General features: G+C 42.5%; 2 protein-coding genes across 6 annotated transcripts in view; one reads left to right on the top strand and one right to left on the bottom strand.

Moving 5' to 3' along the window:
• The first annotated feature begins 4 nt into the window (after nucleotides 1-4).
• ITGB1BP1 (integrin subunit beta 1 binding protein 1) lies at nucleotides 5-10,393 on the top strand. Of its 3 annotated transcripts, XM_069850521.1 has the most exons (7): nucleotides 19-58; nucleotides 3,281-3,383; nucleotides 4,243-4,321; nucleotides 5,028-5,164; nucleotides 6,248-6,340; nucleotides 9,142-9,291; nucleotides 10,006-10,393. In XM_069850521.1, exons 2-7 carry the CDS (start codon nucleotides 3,312-3,314, stop codon nucleotides 10,075-10,077), a joined length of 603 nt encoding a protein of 200 aa, XP_069706622.1. In that variant the 5' UTR covers nucleotides 19-58; nucleotides 3,281-3,311; the 3' UTR covers nucleotides 10,078-10,393. The 3 variants fall into 3 exon arrangements, with proteins under 3 accessions (XP_069706623.1, XP_069706622.1, XP_069706624.1); XM_069850522.1 differs by lacking the exon at nucleotides 9,142-9,291 and having other exon boundaries at nucleotides 5-58; XM_069850523.1 differs by lacking the exons at nucleotides 19-58; nucleotides 3,281-3,383 and having other exon boundaries at nucleotides 3,952-4,321; nucleotides 6,252-6,340.
• Nucleotides 10,394-10,650: 257 nt separating this feature from the next.
• The window catches only part of ASAP2 (ArfGAP with SH3 domain, ankyrin repeat and PH domain 2), a 91,585-nt gene continuing 83,860 nt past the window's right edge, over nucleotides 10,651-18,375 (bottom strand). For all 3 annotated transcript variants that reach the window (XM_069850505.1, XM_069850506.1, XM_069850504.1), the window contains 2 exons: nucleotides 14,244-14,366; nucleotides 10,651-13,299 (listed from right to left, as the gene is read on the bottom strand). In XM_069850505.1, coding sequence (XP_069706606.1) covers nucleotides 13,225-13,299; nucleotides 14,244-14,366 — 198 coding nt within the window. In that variant the 3' untranslated portion in view covers nucleotides 10,651-13,224. The remainder of the gene's footprint in view (nucleotides 13,300-14,243; nucleotides 14,367-18,375) is intronic.

Genomic DNA, 18,375 nt, shown 5'->3' on the forward strand with positions numbered 1-18,375 from the left:
CGGAAGCGGCAGAGCCACCCGGAAGCGTCGCGGCCACGCGGAAGCGGCAGGGGCCGAGGTGAGAGAGGCGCGGGCGCTCCCGGTGTGAGTGCGGGGTGAGGGGTGGGATGGGGCTAGGAGAGCGGAACCGATGCGCGGTGCCGCCCGGCGGGAGCAGCAGGACGGGGAAAGGGACGGGCAGTGACCGGCAGAGGGGCGAGAGGCGGGGGGACCGAACTCCTGATACTGAAAATGCCACGGATCAACTCGCTAAGACTTAGTTTGAGGTTTTAGAAAGCGAGCAGCCTTCATCGGGGCTGGGCAAGGCGAGGAGTGATCTCCATCCGTCATGTGCAGCCGGAGCAGGGCTGGCACAGAATCGATTTCCCACTTACAGCACGTGGATAAATTCTCCCAGAAATCTTATGCATCTTTTATTACTTCCCAAGGTCTGATTTTAATGCCATTATGAACTTCACAACCATCAAATCTCTTACTGATTTGGAGCTTTGGAGCCAGCTCAGGCCTTGCATTTGAGATGGGGAAAGGTTGCAAACGGAGGGAGTCGCAGCAGCCACATCTGCTCAGCACAGATCACACAGAGCACAAGGTGTTATCATCTCCAAAGAATGAACAGGGTCTGGAAAAACCCTGCTTGGAAGAAAACGTGTGATTAGAGGGGTATTCTATGTAACGTTTGAAAAATATAATTACGTAGATGAAGCTTTACTGTGCTTTAGATTAAATCAAAAATATTCCACTTTTTCTAATAGCAACTACTTAAACAAGAGAGGCCTTCCTGCTGTAACTGGGTTTGCCTTTTTATCAGTTTTCACTTGCAAGGCTAGATGTCAACACATGAGGAGAAAAGCTAAAGGCAAGCTGTGATGCTACTGTACCTGGCTCCTCCATGCCTGTCCCACATGGAGCCTGAGGTGGGGATCGATGCTCCCTGCAGCCTTAGAGGCACTGGAGGCAGTGCCTGTGCCAAGCAGGATGCTCCTGGGAGCTCCTTCGTGGAATTATGGAATGGTTTGAGTGGGAAGGGACCTCAAAGCCCATCCAATTCCAACCCCCTGCCCTGGGCAGGGACACCTCCCACTGGATCAGGTTGCTCCAAGCCCCATCCAGCCTGGCCTTGAACACCTCCAGGGATGGGGCAGCCACCACTTCTCTGGCAACCTGGGACAGGGCCTCCCCACCCTCATCGTGAAGAAATTCTTCCTAATGTGTTATCTAAATCTTCCTCCTTCTAGTTTAAAGTCATTCCCCCATGTCCTGTCACGACAGGCCCTTGTAAAAAGCCCCTCCCAGCTTTCCTATAGCCACTTCAGGTACTCAAAATCTGCTCTAAGTTCTCCCTGGAGCCTTCTCTTCTCCAGGCTGAACAACCCCAGCTCTCTCAGCCTCAGCATGGGTGCTCTAGCCCTCAGATAGTCTTCATGGCCTCCTCTGGACCTATTCCAACAGTTCCATATCCTTCTTATTTTGAGGATTCCAGAACAGGAAACAGGATTCCAAGTGAGGTCTCAAAAGAGCGGAATAGAGGGGGAGAATCCCCTCCCTCACCCTGCTGGCCACGTTTCCTTTGATGCAGCCCAGGATATAGTTGGCCTTCTGGGCTGCGAGCGCACATTGCTGGCTCATGTCGAGCTTGTCTTTAATCAGCACCCCAGGTCCTTCTCTGCAGGGCTGCTGTCATTTACATCATCCCCCTTCCTGTATTGAAACTGGAGATTGCCCCGACCCAGGGTCATTGGGCACTGGCAGAGGCTGCCCAGGGAGGTGGTTGAGTCACCTTCCCTGGAGGTGTTTAAGGGACGGGTGGATGAGGTGCTGAGGGACATGGTTTAGTGATCGATGGGAATGGTTGGACTCAATGATCCAGTGGGTCTCTTCCAACCTGGTTATTCTATGATTCTATGATTCTAGGTCTAGGACTTTGCATTGGTGGTGTTGAGTACATTAAAAATGACTTGTGAAGTAGCATGTAGGGAGTTGTGCCTTTCTCAAGGCCACAGGCAGAATCTTGCCTGTGTTCTAGCAGCTGCTGCTCTGAAGAAGGGGGTCTTAAATCCATGCTGGTGGCTGGAAGGAGCCCAGAGGAACATGGGTGTGCTGGGTACACAATTCCCTGCTGCACTGCTTTTCACTGAGGGTGGCTTTTGGTCTGCCAGGGAATGTTTGCCTAACAACAAAGATGATCTGAGGGCAGGAGCTCCTCCTATACAAGGACAGCCTGAGAGAGTTGGGGTTGTTCAGCCTGGAGAAGAGAAGGCTCTGGGGGGACCTTAAAGAAGCCTTCCAGTACTGAAAGGGGCCAACAGGAAAGCTAGGGAGGGGCTCTTGATCAGTCAGGGAGTGCAGGGATGGGATGAGAGGGATATGGTTTTAAGCTGAAAGAGGGGAGATTTAGATTAGATGTTAGGAAGAAGCTTTTTCTGATGAGGGTGGTGAGACCCTGGCCCAGGTTGCACAGCGAAGTGGTGGCTGCCCCATCCCTGGAGGTGTTGGAGGCCAGATTGGATGGGGTTTGGAGCAACTTGATCCAGTGGGAGGTGTCCCTGCCCGTGGCAGAGGTGTTGGAACTGGATGATCTTTAAGGTCCCTTCTGAGCCAAACTATTCTATGATTCTATGACATAGGGTTTCAGCACTCCCTGACTGGGAGCCAGCGGCCAGCCAAATGTTCAGTGAAACAAATGAAGTCGTAGGGCAGATACAGGTATAAAGCTTCTGCAATACTTTCAGAACTCCCTGTAACTTAGTTCTAAAGCAGTAAATGCAACATGCTTCTTGCTTTAATTTTCAGGAGCATGTAATGGCTGCTCCTAGAAGTGTTACAAGTCAGTAGCTCTTCAGAAGAAGGGAGGTTTTATTGTTAAATGGGAGCATAATCTTTGTAGCAGGGATTGCACTGGATGCACTCTGTAGGGTACTTAGACTATAGTTATAAATAAAAAACATCTAGTGCTTTAAGTAGGAATATAAATTTTAAATGTTGTCTTGTTTCTAAATCTCTACCTTTATGTGCATTACAAACTGACCTTTGCAACAGTCTGTAAAGAAGGAAGGAGCATTTTTCAGATGAATCAGAAGGATTAGGGGAGTTTTAGGAGAGAGCTTGAGGGACTTTTCCCAGTGACACATGAGTATCAGCAGAGGAACATTCCAACTTCAGTTCTCACAATCCTTTACAAGTTTCCTAGTTTTGTCCACTTCGGACGCAGTCACTCTGATGTTTGCCAGGAACTCGTTCCCTTGATGATATGACAGCTTTAATTTTTATTTTTCCAACCTAGGAGATTTTTTCCTTGATCCAATTATGAAAAAATGTTTAGAAAAGGAAAAAAACGACACAGCAGCAGCAGCTCGCAAAGCAGTGAAATCAGTACTAAAAGCAAGGTAAGCTGAATTTGGTACATGCTCTTGTTTATGGAAACACTTTCCTTTGTTGCAAGTTGACAGTTCAGTGGTTTGCTTGCACTGATTTCCATAAAATGCCAGGTTCCGCGAGGAGAACTTTCTTCTGCTATTCCTCAGATTGTTGAGAGAGTTAAAAAAATCTATCCATTATAAAGCCTTTTTGTCCTGAGTCGAATGCTCTGCTGGTTACATTGTGAAGCCCACAAACACAAGAGTTTCTGGCAGCTCGTAGCAAGGTTTGGCTGAAAAAGCAGTACGTTTGTTCTGTAATACTGGCTTTACGAAGGTGCTCGGGGCTTCGTACTGAGAATGAGTTTATTCTTCAGTGCTGGTCGGTTACTCAGTATCTCTAAAAAGTGTTCTTCATTTTGAATAATGTGTCCATTTTGTCTGATAGGTTTGGAATGATCAGTTGAATATTCTGGATTTCCCAAGGTGCCGTTTCACTTCCCTTGCCCACTGCTATGTTATTTCAAGCACTGGTGACAAGCATATAGTTGTCAATTTCTTCAAGTTAAGATGCTGTACCAGAAAAGTCTGGACATAACCTTAAGGTTCATTTTCTCTTTTTCTTTTATTTCCTCCTTCTTTCAGAATACTTAGGGACTTCTCAAGGGTTCATGCTGAATTTCTATCAGTCTAATCTACACTGAGGCAGAAAGATAACTTCAGGGAAGAAATAGGTGGTGTTGTTTTCTTCTCCCTATTTTGCAGTGCTGCTTAAGTAATTAGAACGTAAACACTAGTTTATTTTAAAAAAGGATTGAGGCAGGACATCTAAAAGTGAATTGTTAATATGTTCTCGGTAACTTTTTGATGATACTGATTTTCTTCTTAGTCTGTAGATTCCAGCCTCGGGGGACTTTCCAGGTCTAGTACTGTGGCCAGTCTAGATACAGACTCCACGAAAAGTTCAGGTATGTCATCGGAGTTTGAGCAGACGTGTGTGGAGTGGGATTAACTTCATGCTTGTTTGTATAAAAGAGCAGAAAATGGAAAAGGTTAAAATATGTATTTTTAGTAATTGTGAGTGAATCTGTTAGATAGTCTGCTCTCTAACGCATGCCTTCCTCGAGGCTTCTGAAGCATGGTTAATGATTCTTCTAGGATTAAGTTACTGTTTTTGAAGTAAAGTGTCTGGGTAAGAATAACTTAGTTGCATTAGCATCTGCTACACAGCATAAATCCGGTATAACTTTTTGGAAGCTGTGTTTCCTGCTTTTATAAGTTTACATTTGCACTGAAATAAGGGAAATAAGATTTGATTTTACTTGTTCATGCTCACCAGATCACAGGACATCACTGTTGGACCAAACAATTCATTTAAAAAAAATAATATATATATATATAAAAGTAGAACCAGCTTTTCTGTGATTTCTGGTTTGAGGTGGTTAACTCCAAATTTGAATTAGTATAGTGTTGTATCGTGGATTCATATGAAACTGTTGCCTTTACCCAGGGCTGTTCGTTAAATAGAGGAGTTACTATAGTGTGGTACGGTTAAGTGTTTCATTCAAGTCTGCAAAAATTATGGAATTTAATAAGTCAGCCTCATTAACATCAATTAGGATAGTGTTTCTGTTCTGGGATTCTTCAGAATTGCTTTGTTTTATTCTGTTGCAGGACAAAGCAATAGTAACTCTGATACATGTGCAGAATTCAGAGTTAAATATGTTGGTGCCATTGAAAAATTGAAGTACAATGAGAGCAAAAATCTCGAAGGGCCATTGGACTTGATAAATTACATAGATGTTGCACAGGTGAGTGGTTTACAGTGACAATACCAACAGCACCAGAACATCTCGAGCTTAGGTGTCACGTGATCTGTCATCTTTCATTGTAAATTGTAGACTCACTAGAATAATGTAGCATGAATCTCAAAAGCTGTTGCACCCAGCTTCATCCCATTGACTAGTTGAGGAAGACAACCCTTCCTGAAGTAGCAGACTCGGAGCTCATCAGTCATTGCTGAACAAGTATCCCAACTGAAAGTGGTTATATTGTCTCTGGCACTATTAGGATTAATATCTGGGAAAGAATCTCTCCTCCGCAGTTCCTCAGTAGTGTAGAAGTTTTTCCGAAGAGGAAGATGTCAAGTTTCTGCTTACGCTCACTTAGGAACCTGTGACCAAAGAACCTGAATAATATTTGGGCCATCCTTGCCGAACTGCGGTTGCTTGCGCTTTTTTTTTCACCATATTCTGATTAGGTAGTTGATTGTATCTTTAAAAGCACTGAATGTCTGTTTATCTTACAGCAACTTGACATTTCAAGTATCTGAATATATGCTAAAACTATTCCTACAGTCAAATAACAAAATTGCTGCTAGTGTGGAGCATGCGTCGCCCAGCCATCTGATTCCACCACAGGGCCAAACTGCCCCCTGAGATGATAAATTCCCTTCTGGAATCATGTAATATATAGAATATAGGATAATACAGTACAGTTTCAGTTGTGAGGGACCTACAATGATCATCTAGTCCAACTGCCTGACCGCTTCAGGGCTGACCAAAAGTTAAAGGATGTTGTTAAGGGCATTGTCCAAATGCCTCTGAAACACTGACTGGCTTGGGGCATCGACCACCTCTCTAGGAAGCCTGTAAATAAATGCTTCCTAACGTCCAGTCTGAACCTCCTCTGAGTACATTTCATATAACATTAAGAGACTGGGTGAGTACAAGAGTGCCAGGGAGACTCCACGCAGCAAGATGTGAGCAGGGTTAGTGATTTTGCTGAGCCAGTGGACTGAAGTACAAATAAACACATAAAATTTTCTGTCGTGTATCTTCGTTGTTCATCTTCTTCTGTCTGCACTAAAGGCTTTTGTTTGTTTCCCTCCAAAGCAAGATGGAAAGTTACCTTTTGTTCCAGGTGAAGAGGAGTTTATTATGGGAGTTTCCAAATACGGCATTAAAGTTTCAACATCTGATCAGTATGTAAGTGATTCACAACAAATTGTCTTTTGATGAGTTAAAAAGTGCTTTCATTGATTTCTCTGACAGATGATCTGTGTGACCAAATGCCGCTTCTGGCTTTAAGCAACAGTCAAACAAACAAACAAGCTCTAACATCAGCACTACTTCATGTTGTATCTCCTCAGGGCTCTGTATTTTCCTGGCTGGATTGATTTGATATATGACAAAAATCCGTTCCTTTAGAGATAGAGCACCAGACAAAAGGCAAGCAAGCCTTTCTGCTCACGGGGCACATCATCCTCTCTCTGTGGCTCTCCTGCCATCCTCTCACGTGGAAAAGTAGCACAAGTGTGGTGGCTGAGATCATAGGTCTGAGTTAGTCATGTAATGCTATTGTGGGGAGGAAAAAACAAAGGGTGGTTTTTTTTCTAGAATACCTGAGTTGTCTTCCTCTCTAAAGTTCCAGCCTCGCGTTCCTAGTTCAAGAGCATGAGTTCACTCCAGCATTAAAGCCTGATGATTCCACTTCATTGATCCAGCCTGTTTTTTGTTTGCATCATTTCCTCCATGCAGTTTGTTTTCCTTTAGCACACTTCACGTAGCTTTTTTGCTAAAAATAAAAATCCGGTCTCTTCCCCAGGGCCCTCCAGTTGCCTTCGTGTAGCTTTGTGTTACAGCCATGTGGTTTCCTTCTGGTTGCCCTCAGACCCCCAGATACCATAAATACTTGGTCTTGTGAAGTCGTGACCCGTCATCAACCCCTGTTCTTGAAATCCTGAAGTATGAGGATGGTGAATTGCACTGCTCAGTAACTGAATACTGTGAAAAGTGCCAGAAAATCCCTTCAGAAAACAAAGCGTGTGTTTCTAATGCCTGGGAGGAAGTGTAGTAGTTGTTACTTGAAATTAGAATTCTGTAACATTCTGGTTTTGCTGTCCTCCTAAATTCTCATTAAGAACATAGGTTGCACAAGTTTAAATTCCTTTGTACTTTGATAACTATCAGAGAGGTAAATTTAAGACATTTATCCATCATTCTGGCTTCAGGCTGAAAGCATGCGCAAGCTGATAAAGCCTCTGTGATGAAGCTCATTTCTATTGGTGTTTTATTGCATTGCTTTCTATTTCTCAAATTCTGGCTTTTTGCATCTGTGCTACTGTTGATATTTAATTTGTCCTTTAGCATGTTAGTCCACCTACCTCTTTCGTATAGTTACAAGATGGAAAGGTTTTCTCTGTATTCATATAAAGAATTCAGTCTTTTGTGCCTCTGGGAGAAAGGCGAGAGTTCTGTGATTTGTAGATACCTTTGAAGGTGAATCAGTGCCTGTTTATTTCTGACGCCCAAAGGGGAATTGATTGAAGGACACAAAGTTTTTCTTCATGGATTTCAGCCAACGTTTCAGAAATTACTTCAGTAGTGATAGAAATACATACAGATGAGTAATTCTCTGACACATTTCCATTCTGGATGCAACCACTAGAAACCAAAGGCTTGGTAATTATAGAAGTAACACTGAGGCTTTAGTCATATTCACATTCCGTTTGCTTGTATTTGTACTTTATAGATGTGTACGTGTACACAGGGCACAGTTCATCCATGTGTTATCTCAACTGCAGAGTCCCCTCCTAGCCAAGCACTGGAAGGAGGGGAGGAAAGGAATTTGCAGGGGAACTCTGTCCTTCAAAAGATTCTATCCTACCTCTTCTAGTGATAACTTGTGTGCATATTAGCACTGTAGCAAGTTCCGAGCGAGTAACTCTAAAATGTTCCGATTAACTTGGAGGCGAGTCTTGACATCTTTTATGCAGGGACTGCTGGTTGAGTAAACTCCACTTCGCTCCAGCTGCCTTCAGCGTGGTAAAATAGTCGATGACGGTAGGAATAACTGTGAGTGGCTGCCGAGTGAAGGTCAGGGATGGAGATGCTTTTCAGCAACAGGTTTCATAGCAGGCATCAAGCTCACTGTCCATTTTTACAGCTTCTGTATCAAAAGGGACGTTTCTTTAGACCTTTCAGCCACTCACAGCGACAAGGTGTTTGATGCCATAAACATGGAAAAAGGGCTGTGTTCAATTCATGGGAGGTGATATAACTGGAATCAACCAGATGAGTATTACCAGTTGGGTAGGTTGGCTTGAGAAATAAGGCTTCATGTAGGGTGGGTCTGCAAAGACCTTGTACTGGATGACATTTCCTTTTCGGAATGGCCTAGAGCAGAACTGTTGGCGCTATGGTGAAATCCTGCAGCTGGGGTGGACAGTAGAAGTCTCTCAGACAAGATCTCTGCAAGAATCAGGGCTCACGCTGTGTCTCAGACCGCAAGTGGCCTGCCTGTATCCACATGGGTGACTGCCCTGCCACCTCTACCCCAAAGCAACTAACCGTACCCTCTCCTGGGAACAGTTTCTTGTATGTACAGAGATGGGATTATCAGGAAGAACACTGGAAAAGTGCAAGCTGGTTTCTGTTAGCTCTGTGCCAGAGGGAGATACAGAGCACTCCACCTTTCCTACTCGCAGCCTGTGCATGAGGTTAGGTGGAACTTGAACGTGTGATTTCACAGCAGAGCCAGGAATGCAGGCCACGTATAAATGCAATTCTAAAACAGAAGCATAAATTAGAGCTAAAGTTGTCTTAAACCATGGCTTAGTTTTAAAATATCGATTAAATTCTCAATTAAAAGAAAATTTACCAAGGGATACTTTTCTCCTGTAAATAACCCCACAGGATTCCGTTGTAAAAGATAATCGAAACAGGTGGAAAACTGAAATAGCTGTTGCAGTGTTCCAGTGTAACTTTTATTTGCCACGTGGTTTCAGGATGTGTTGCATAGGCATGCTCTCTATTTAATTGTACGGATGGTCTGCTATGACGATGGTCTGGGAGCAGGAAAAAGTTTACTGGCTTTGAAGACAACAGATGCAGCCTCTGAAGAATGCAGCCTCTGGGTATATCAGTGCAATAGTTTGGTAAGAGTTTACGTTTACAGTATTTCATTTAGGTTTCGGTATTTTGGTTGTAAAGAGAGATTCCAAAACCCTTATGAGGGCTTTTTGGCAAAAGGGGGATGGGTCGCTTACAAAGAGTATAAATGTACCCTGGCTGAGGAGGGGAGAAAAGCCCTGCTGACTGCATTTCATCAGTTTTGAGGAAAAATACCTACACTCCCTAAAACTGCCAATGAAAATTGGCCTGAGAAAGCTTTTTGCAGTCTAAAGTGTGTCTGTGTAGCTGCTAGGGACAATCCTCCATTTGTGTTTTCAAAGACAACAAGCGCTTAAGATCAGACAGGGCAGAGAGGGGATTGGGTAATGGTTCTGGTAATAGAGGATGTATTCATGTTAATAAGCAAGGGAAGTGATCTCCTCTTAGAAGCAGGAGAACACATTGTCAGGATACAGTGATAGAACACAGACCCTCAGCAGCACTGAACTGACGCTGAATGGTCGTGTCATGCTGTGATGAAAGCTAACAACTACTTGTTTCAAAAGAGCTCGTTTAAAACAGCTTCCTACGTCATTGCAGGCCCCGGAAATCAAATTAAATCTCACTTGTGCTCCTCCGTTTTGCATGTCTCTGCCAAAGGAATGATAAAGGCCACATTCTGCTGTAAATGAATTTTGAGGCATTTAGAAGTTCTTCAGAGAGCATTAATGTGCATATGTGGGTTGGTTTTTTTTTAGGAACAAGCACAAGCTATTTGCAAAGTGTTATCTACGGCCTTTGATTCAGTTCTAATGTCAGAGAAGTCCTGACTTTCGGAAGCAGCACGTAGAGGCCTAAGCAATGAGGAAACGGGCTCCGTTGGGACACCAGAGACCGGCTGTAGCTACACACAAACCTAAAAGGGACCTGCTGTGCAAAGAAGCGCCAAGCAACCTTGCACGTGGTACTTTGTAGAAACTACTCCCATCTTCAGTTTCAAGGACTATACAGACTTTTATATTTAACGTGATTTTTTTTTTTGCCTAAATTGCCTTTTGTACATTAATGTCAATATTGTAGAAATGTAAAATAAAACTGACACTTGCTTCTATCTCTCTGTCCAAAAAATAAATTGGTCATTATGGACTTCAGTTCTGCCGAACTTCAATATCAGAATAAAATTAACAAGAGCAAAGTGATGATAGGCAGCTATGCTGTGCGTTGCACCTCTAATTTAACCTCAGGTTAAACTGAGCTCAGTCTGCTCAATTCCTGTGTTCACCCAGAAATCCACAGGATCTACATACTTTGTATCAAGTGCTACTTGTTTGTATTTCCCATTTTATTCATTGAAAACATTATTGCCCAAGCAATGCAGAATAACAGAAGAGATGTAGCCAAAGTGATTTTAAAAGTAGCTTTATTTTTCCAGACATTTGACTGGTTGACAAGAGTAAAATTTATTAATCATGCTCTAATTATAAATCACTGCATCCAGGACGTTGAAAATAAGAGTTGATTTTAGGTTATACAATATATACAGTTGCTCTGCAACTAAACAAAATAAAAACAACTGAATTGAATATTATACATCTCATAGCATTCTAAGCTGCATTTTAAGTGTCACTTGCTCCTTTTTAAACAGTTAACACAGCAACCTAATAGTCTGTCTATTAACAGGTTTCTGAATCATTATTTTAATCAGATTTGAAAGGTTGTATGAAATATGCCAAAATTTTGGACTTAAAATTCTTAATTTTATATTATAAATAGATATCTACAGGCTCTAGAATTTCTTTATCCTCTGCCAGAGGAGCAAACTTTGAGAAACATGGAAAAAAAAAATCTAGGGATAAATTTTGCTCAACTGCTCCCTATTGGTCCTCAAGATTTTATCCGTCTGCAGTGTCAGTGCTATTCAGTTGTATCCTACAAGTTTCCTAGTTTCTAAGTGACCAGGGAACAAGGTTGTGACATTTTAAAGTATATTCCTCTTCTAGCAGGACTCGAGGAAAATTTGCATCATGGTTTAACTTTACGAGTTGTTACATACACTATAAGATTCTGTGTTAAAAATACTGTACATTAGGAGATCTGTGCAAAATAATATGCCCATTTAATCTCTAGACTCTATCAGGGATAGAAACATACAAAATAGTGTTGCAAACTGAACATATCAGTGAATAAAACTAGTGCTAAACTATTACTCTATCCTTTTACTGGGAACTTTGAAAATACGGACTAATTTGCTTCAACTTGCAACAAAAATATCTTGAAACGTTCCAGTTTGTTCCCATTTTCACTGCAGCAACAGCATCTAGGAAATGAGTTACGCGTCTGCTTGGCTGTACCCGCACGCCGGAGAGGCGATCAACCAACTGTACCATTTCGGAAAAGAGATCCAAGGCAAGGTCAGTGTTGCTCTTCCAGCACAAACGCAACGTGATTTTTCTCCAAATAAGCATCTAGGGTGGTGGCCTGTTTCCCATTCCGTTCAATAGGAAGTGGTGAATTTAGAACACCGTTTTGTCAGAAATTCTAAAGTTCTCTCGATAAATCTACAGATAACAATATTCACAAGATGTGATCAAAGCCAATGTGACCGAGACGTTGAATTTTCTTACCCTATGCCATCAATTGTCGTCTGTAGCATAAGCAAAAACTGGTACTACGATTTCACGATACACAAACATCAAAATGATGTCAGATTTGGGTTGGTGTCTCGTATTCCATCAACCAACTGGGAACCATCCACGGCCTCGCCTTTGCTCACAAATTCGTAAAACAAATTTAACGACAGTGTAGCTACCATATAGGTGGGTATATACAGAGTGAGTGTGCAAACTATCAGTGTTTGCAAGGTAGTGGCACGCGATTTAAAAGACAGAACATAACGTAGTGTGTACTCGTGAGGTGTCACATACCTTATTGACCAAGAATAATCATCTAAGTGATTCACCGAATACGTCCGCTCTGTGAACACATTGCTGGATGATTTAAGAAAATTCAAGAATCTGAAACCAAAATCTAAACACTCTAATGAGACAAGTTTGAGAAATGCTCTGCAATCCATCATCCTAGCTAAGTACATTTCAGGAAGTGCAGTTTTCATAGCCTTGAGTTAATGTAGTAACTCATTAATATTGCCATAGTTTAGTTAACCAGCAGTAGTCACATTAAATGACCAAAATGGATGTAACATACATAAAGAACACTCAAAAAACAAGTTCTACACACATGCAGCATAATAAAATGAAACAGTCTCAAGCTCACAAAATTAGAACTAGAAAGTTCAACGACTAACACAGATTTTTCGGATAACTTTAAGCAAATATCTACATCCATTCTGAAAGCAAGAAGTTTCTCCTGTGGTAAACTGAAATACTTTTACCTGGCCAAAGACACCCAACTGAAACCATTTCTTCTGTAATAATTGGCATCCTGGATGACAGCCAGTGTGGCAAGATGCTGAACGAGTCCTGTTTAGAACTACGCGGTAGCTTGCGTGTTTTGGTTCCAACACTTCAAAGGGTATTGAGAAGTGGGTAAATTCACTGCCCTGTTACAGATGCACACGACTTCTCTGACTGGGGAAGCAACACTGAACCATGGTATTGTCATGTTACAAAAGGGAGAATAAAATTACAGTGAATTGATTGAAAAAGAACATTCATAACGCAGTGATGTTCACACACCAATGGATTTTGATTGTTAAAGCTTTTCAGTTCACCTTGAAAAATACAGGAAGAGTTGTTGGTTTTTAAGGTGTAAACTGCTCATGAGACGTTTTCACATAGAAAAAAGTTTTAAAAGTCCCAAAATCAGAACGATGGCAATAAAAAAGTTAAGCTACAGTACCTAGGACTTGGGCAGTGCTCTGGCAAGGTGTCTGCAGATAGGCAGATGAAATGAAATCGAGCAGAACTTATTTCTGTGACTGCTGGAAATGAGAAATGTTTCCACTTATCAGTAGCAATTTAGTCAACAATAAAGTGCACAAATGATACAGGGAAAGCTCCTTTCCGACTGGGATCTCCATCAATATGACCAATCTGAAAGAGACCAGATATTTTCCAAGTTAATCTCAAAAAATCATTTCAGCATCACCCAAATGAATATCCGCAACCTTCCCGGCTGCAGTTGCCTCTCTCTACATCTCTTCTGCAGTGGTGTTCCTTTTCTATTGCAAATGGGAAACACTATCAGAAAATTCATTCTGAGAAGTCGTTACTCAGTTATAGACTTCTTTTTCAAAGCTATTTTATCTACTTCTTTGAAAGTAACACCACTTAATGCAGCACCCCCGCAACAGCACTTAAGCACTTTCTGCAATGACTTATTCTCTGCCTCTATTAAGTTGCTTCTCCTTCCCCCTCTTAACAATCACTGAAATTTAAAAGGATGGATCAGCCTTCTGTGTTTTACTCAAATCTATTTGTGTTTTTACACCAATGCTGTCAATCTATATGCAATCTGAAGTTCTAGTCTTCGCTAGCTAACAATTGGAGTAAGGCAAGTGTTTTCACACGTAACTACTTTCCAAGACTTTGCTTTAGCTGATGAGACTCTGGTAACGTAAATAGTTGAGATGGTTTCCCAGCTCAAATACATCATTTATCAATCTCAATCAGCTGAAGAAACAGGACAATACAAAGCCGGTTTCTGAGGCCGACTACACAGCATCTTCAAGGAAGATGAAATAGTACAGATTCTTAAACTGCTGACATCCCCCAAGAACTTCTCGAATCAAACAGACCATACCCCCTGTATGCTGTGAACCCTGCTAATGAGACTTTGTTTTCTTTCTAAAAAAAGAGAAGCCAAAAACTTCTCTGAAGTTTGGGTTTTGAACAAAAGAAATTTCTGGCATAAGGTTTTCACAAGATGAAACTTTTCTGGTTATTTGGACACCCAACAGGGGATCTTCGGAAGTCAGCATTAACCTCTCCATTTCATTTCTTTCAAAGTACGTTCATGGAAAATGCAAAATACTCACCCACCACTCCTGATCTTCTTCACCATCCACTACAATAATGTCTCCCTCCGAAAATGTGAGCTCATCAGGGTTATCTGCTACACAGTTGTAAATTGCTTTTACTCTTTTGGGTTTAGTTTTTGACTGAAATACAAAAATAAGTAAATGTAAATAATACAGCAAGGGAGAGAACAGAACAGAGTTGGAGCTGATCTAAAGAAAGCTTCAGAACTGCTTCCAACTGTGGATTTTCATACATTAGAGTTCAGCTACATCTTTTGTCTTGGGTGCTCAAGCTCCAGGCTGAATGTGGCAGCACCCAAAGCTTTTCAGAACCGCTGCGCCACCAACGTGGGCCAGGTTTCCTCAAGCAATCTTCCATATTGGCTCATCCAAACCTGTCGCCTGTCTTCAGAGCTCTACATCACTGCAGCAAGTGTGATTTTATTCAGAAGATGGGGTGATCAAGTGCTATGCAGCAAGCATAACAGCAGCAGCGTTATCAGAAGGAGGTCTGACCCACCTGCCAATACACCCCTGCTTAGCGCTAAGCCCACTTCAGCGGCGTACAAACCCTCCAAAACATTCTCTGCTTCTCTGAAGGGCTTTGAAGACTGCAAGCCACAGGAGTGGTTTCCCAAACTATCCGATAGGGAAGTCTAATATTACAGCAGGACTCCACAGGATGATAGAATGGGTTGGAAGGGACCTTAAAGATCATCCAGCTCCAACCCCCCTGCCACGGGCAGGGACACATTCCAGTAGATCAGGCTGCCTGAGGCCCCATCCAACCTGGCCTTGAACACCACCAGGGATGGGGCAGCCACAACTTTCCTGGGAAACCTGGGCCAGTGCCTCACCACTCTCATCGTGAAGAAATTCCTCCTTATGTCTAGTCTAAATCTGCCCCTCTCCAGTTTATACCCATTGCCCCATGTCCTATCACTACAAGCCTTTGTAAACAGTCCCTCCCCAGCCTTCTCATAAGCCCCTTTCAGGTACTGGAAGGTTGTGTGCTATTTGAAGTGATGCCAAAATTTTTTTTCCTCTTGTATCACAGTATCCACCACCTTAATCTCACATCTCTCCCAGAGCAACTCCACCTGCTGCTGCATTTGTTTTCAGCTTCCTCATTCTCTGTTGCAGACCAACAATAATGCTACCTACATAATGTTTCTATGCCAGGAGTGGAGAGGCACAGGAGTGGAAGCAGAGCATAAGCGTTCTCCCTTTTTCCTGAGTTTGACCAGCCATAGCCACACCAAGTGTCTCTCCTTTCTAGCCTAAGATGCCAAAGCAGAGTTCTAAGTGCCATTTAGGTCAAGAGACAATGCAGTGGGTGTTTGGGAGAGAGGCTCCAGCTGAGACAAGGAAAAGAAAGCCTCATCAGCATCTTGGAGTCCCTCCGGGACTGGTCCCAGTCTCTAGTTCAGTCAGCGATGGAGCAGGAAGCTGGCGAAAGGAGAAGAAACTCCATCCACAAGTCTGCTTCTCTCCACCAGCAACATGCTCTGCCACAAACACAACTGCCCAGCAGCCTCTTAACATGCCTTTTTGTTAGAACTGAGTGCTGTGCAGAAAAAGGGGCATGCGGACAGGAAGGAGGGTGGTAGCACCATTTTTTGATCCCCTTCCAGCAGCCATTTAGTACAAAAAACCTGACCTGCCCAGACCAGGACTAGCCTTAGGCTCAACCTGTGGGGCACGACAGCCCCGTGAGCTGACAGCCTTGCACTGCATCGCAGCTATTGTGCCAGATGCTCCATCACAGTCAAGCTACAGTTTGAACCACAACTGCTTTAAAAGGTCAGGAGGGAAAAGCTTCACATCAGTACAACAGTGACATAATTACTAACTTCAAAGTGCAGTAATTACAGGTATTTCTCGTTCTTCAGAAGGCAAAGAACTTGGAAGAGATCCCATTCCCAGACTAAAGTACTCCAGAGAAGTTTCCCATACATCTACAACATAGTTTCAAAGATCTAAAACATACATTGAGAAAGAGATGCATCAGGAATTTCCACCTGAAAAGAAGGCTACTTGGCAAATGCACTGGAGAGAAGATAAGCCACTGGCTACGTGTACAACTAGATCTTTTTTTCTCTTTATTCAAGGAACACCTCTACAGTCATTTTCCAAACCTGGGCTGGCCTCTGAATTCTCTGGCAAAGGTGAAGATGTAGCAAAAAAACCTGGAGTACCAGGCTAAACAGAGTGATTTAGCCGAAGTACTTTAGCTAGACTAATCTAGCTAAAGCTCTTTAGCTGAGGGGCCCTTGACTAAATCTCAGCTAAGATGCTTTAACTAGATTGATTTAGCTAAAGCACCTTAGCTAGCACACACTCCCTGAGCCAGGTTTCCCTTACTTCTCTGCCCTGTGACAAGAAGAAAATCATCCAGCTGACTTTCTCAGTCTTACAACATTCACCCTACTGAAGCCCTAGAGTCATGTGGGAAGTCAGAGTCGTTCTTCATATTATGTGCAATTAATATTGAATTGTGGAAACACAGTGACTGCTCTGAATAAATAGCCAGGATACCCATTCACTCGTAAGCAAAACAATTTGCCCTATAAATCAAAGAAGGAGAGAACAACATAGAAAACTACTACAACCTTAATTTATACAGAACGCCGGGTAACGAGCTGTTTCAGAACAGACAGAGGCATTGAAACACCTGAATCCCAGAACGTGCAACAGAAACTGTGATCAGGGCCCAACAGCTTCACAGAGTAAATACGGCAATTCCCTCAGCGCATGTGAGCAAAAGGGATAGATATTCCATTTTACACTAATCAGGCCATTTAATTTTATTGTGGCCTAAAACATGAAAGTTATTTTGATGCAAGACAGATGGTAACTTCATTAAACAAGAGTGGGGGAGGCAAGAAATCTCAAGATTCTATACACCCAACTAATGCAAGATGAACTCCAGATGTCTGTGGCTTTTCAGCATTATCTGATGAGAAACAGCTAATGTAAGTTCTAGGAGCTCAAGACAAATGTGCAAGGCTATGCACACAAACACACAGAAGCATGGAGACTTGCTCTTTCAGTAGGCATGGTTAAGGAAACCAGGGATTAAGGGAGGGAGACAAGAGGACTGAAGAAGGCAGGTTTTTTCATTACAGCCAATTAATAAGACAATTTCAGATGCAGGAATAGCATGTCTACCAGCTTTCAGTTTGTTATTTACCTACTGAATCATACTCTTACATAGAATGTAAAGGATAAAAGATCCCAGACCAGGTCACATACAGCATCTGATGAAGTACAGACTCTCTATATTGTGATTTACTTACTGCAGGGAAATACTGTCACAATCAAGCATATGGGCATTTTATGTCTAACACATAAGAGAACAATATAAAATCTGAGCAAGGATTAAAGACTCAGCTGAACTACACATAACGTAGCAGTTCAGCTGACTTCTGGAAATACATCCTTTTATCTACAGCACTGGAAGAACACAGATACTGACACTAACATGTGTGTTACCATTCCCAGTCCTAGATTATAAATAATAATAAGTAAGAGTGAAAATAGGTCACGGAATCAGATCAAGAGTCCATGTAAATCTAGTATCTCTTTTCTAACAGTCACTGTAGGGCCCGGGGAAGTGGAGAAAATGACCATACAATGCTTCCAGCCCGACACTTTGAGCCTTTCCCTTCACCCTTCAACCCCCTTCTCCTTGGGGATGTCTCAAGTCAGATGTGGTTCTGTGTATTTACCGTGAGATTTCTCTCCTGTCATCCAGTCCATGAAAGAGACACAAAGAGAACCAAGTGCAGAGAGAACCACTTTCTTTTGTTTTGAGCTTCACTCTTACCAGTCTTGTCTAAAGCCATTTCATCTATCTATGTGAACAACCGTATCATCCCTAATACTTGCGTTATAGAAGCAGGCACAAAATCTCCTTTATCACTTCACTGAAGTTTAAGAATGAAGTTACATATGGTCTACAAGTGACCCACTCATCAAGCTCACCTTCAAGTGACTCATTTATCAAGCCCACCTACGCTGAATAAGTCAAACCGTACATTTTGTGGATTGTGTTGGTCACATCTGGACACAAGCAATCCATGCTGCTTTTCTTTGATTTTGCATGTTTGGGTTTGTTTTTTTTTTAATCTAAAGTCACACACTATCA

The sequence above is a fragment of the Phaenicophaeus curvirostris genome, chromosome 2 (assembly GCF_032191515.1).
Source record: "Phaenicophaeus curvirostris isolate KB17595 chromosome 2, BPBGC_Pcur_1.0, whole genome shotgun sequence".
Lineage (NCBI taxonomy): Eukaryota > Metazoa > Chordata > Aves > Cuculiformes > Cuculidae > Phaenicophaeus > Phaenicophaeus curvirostris.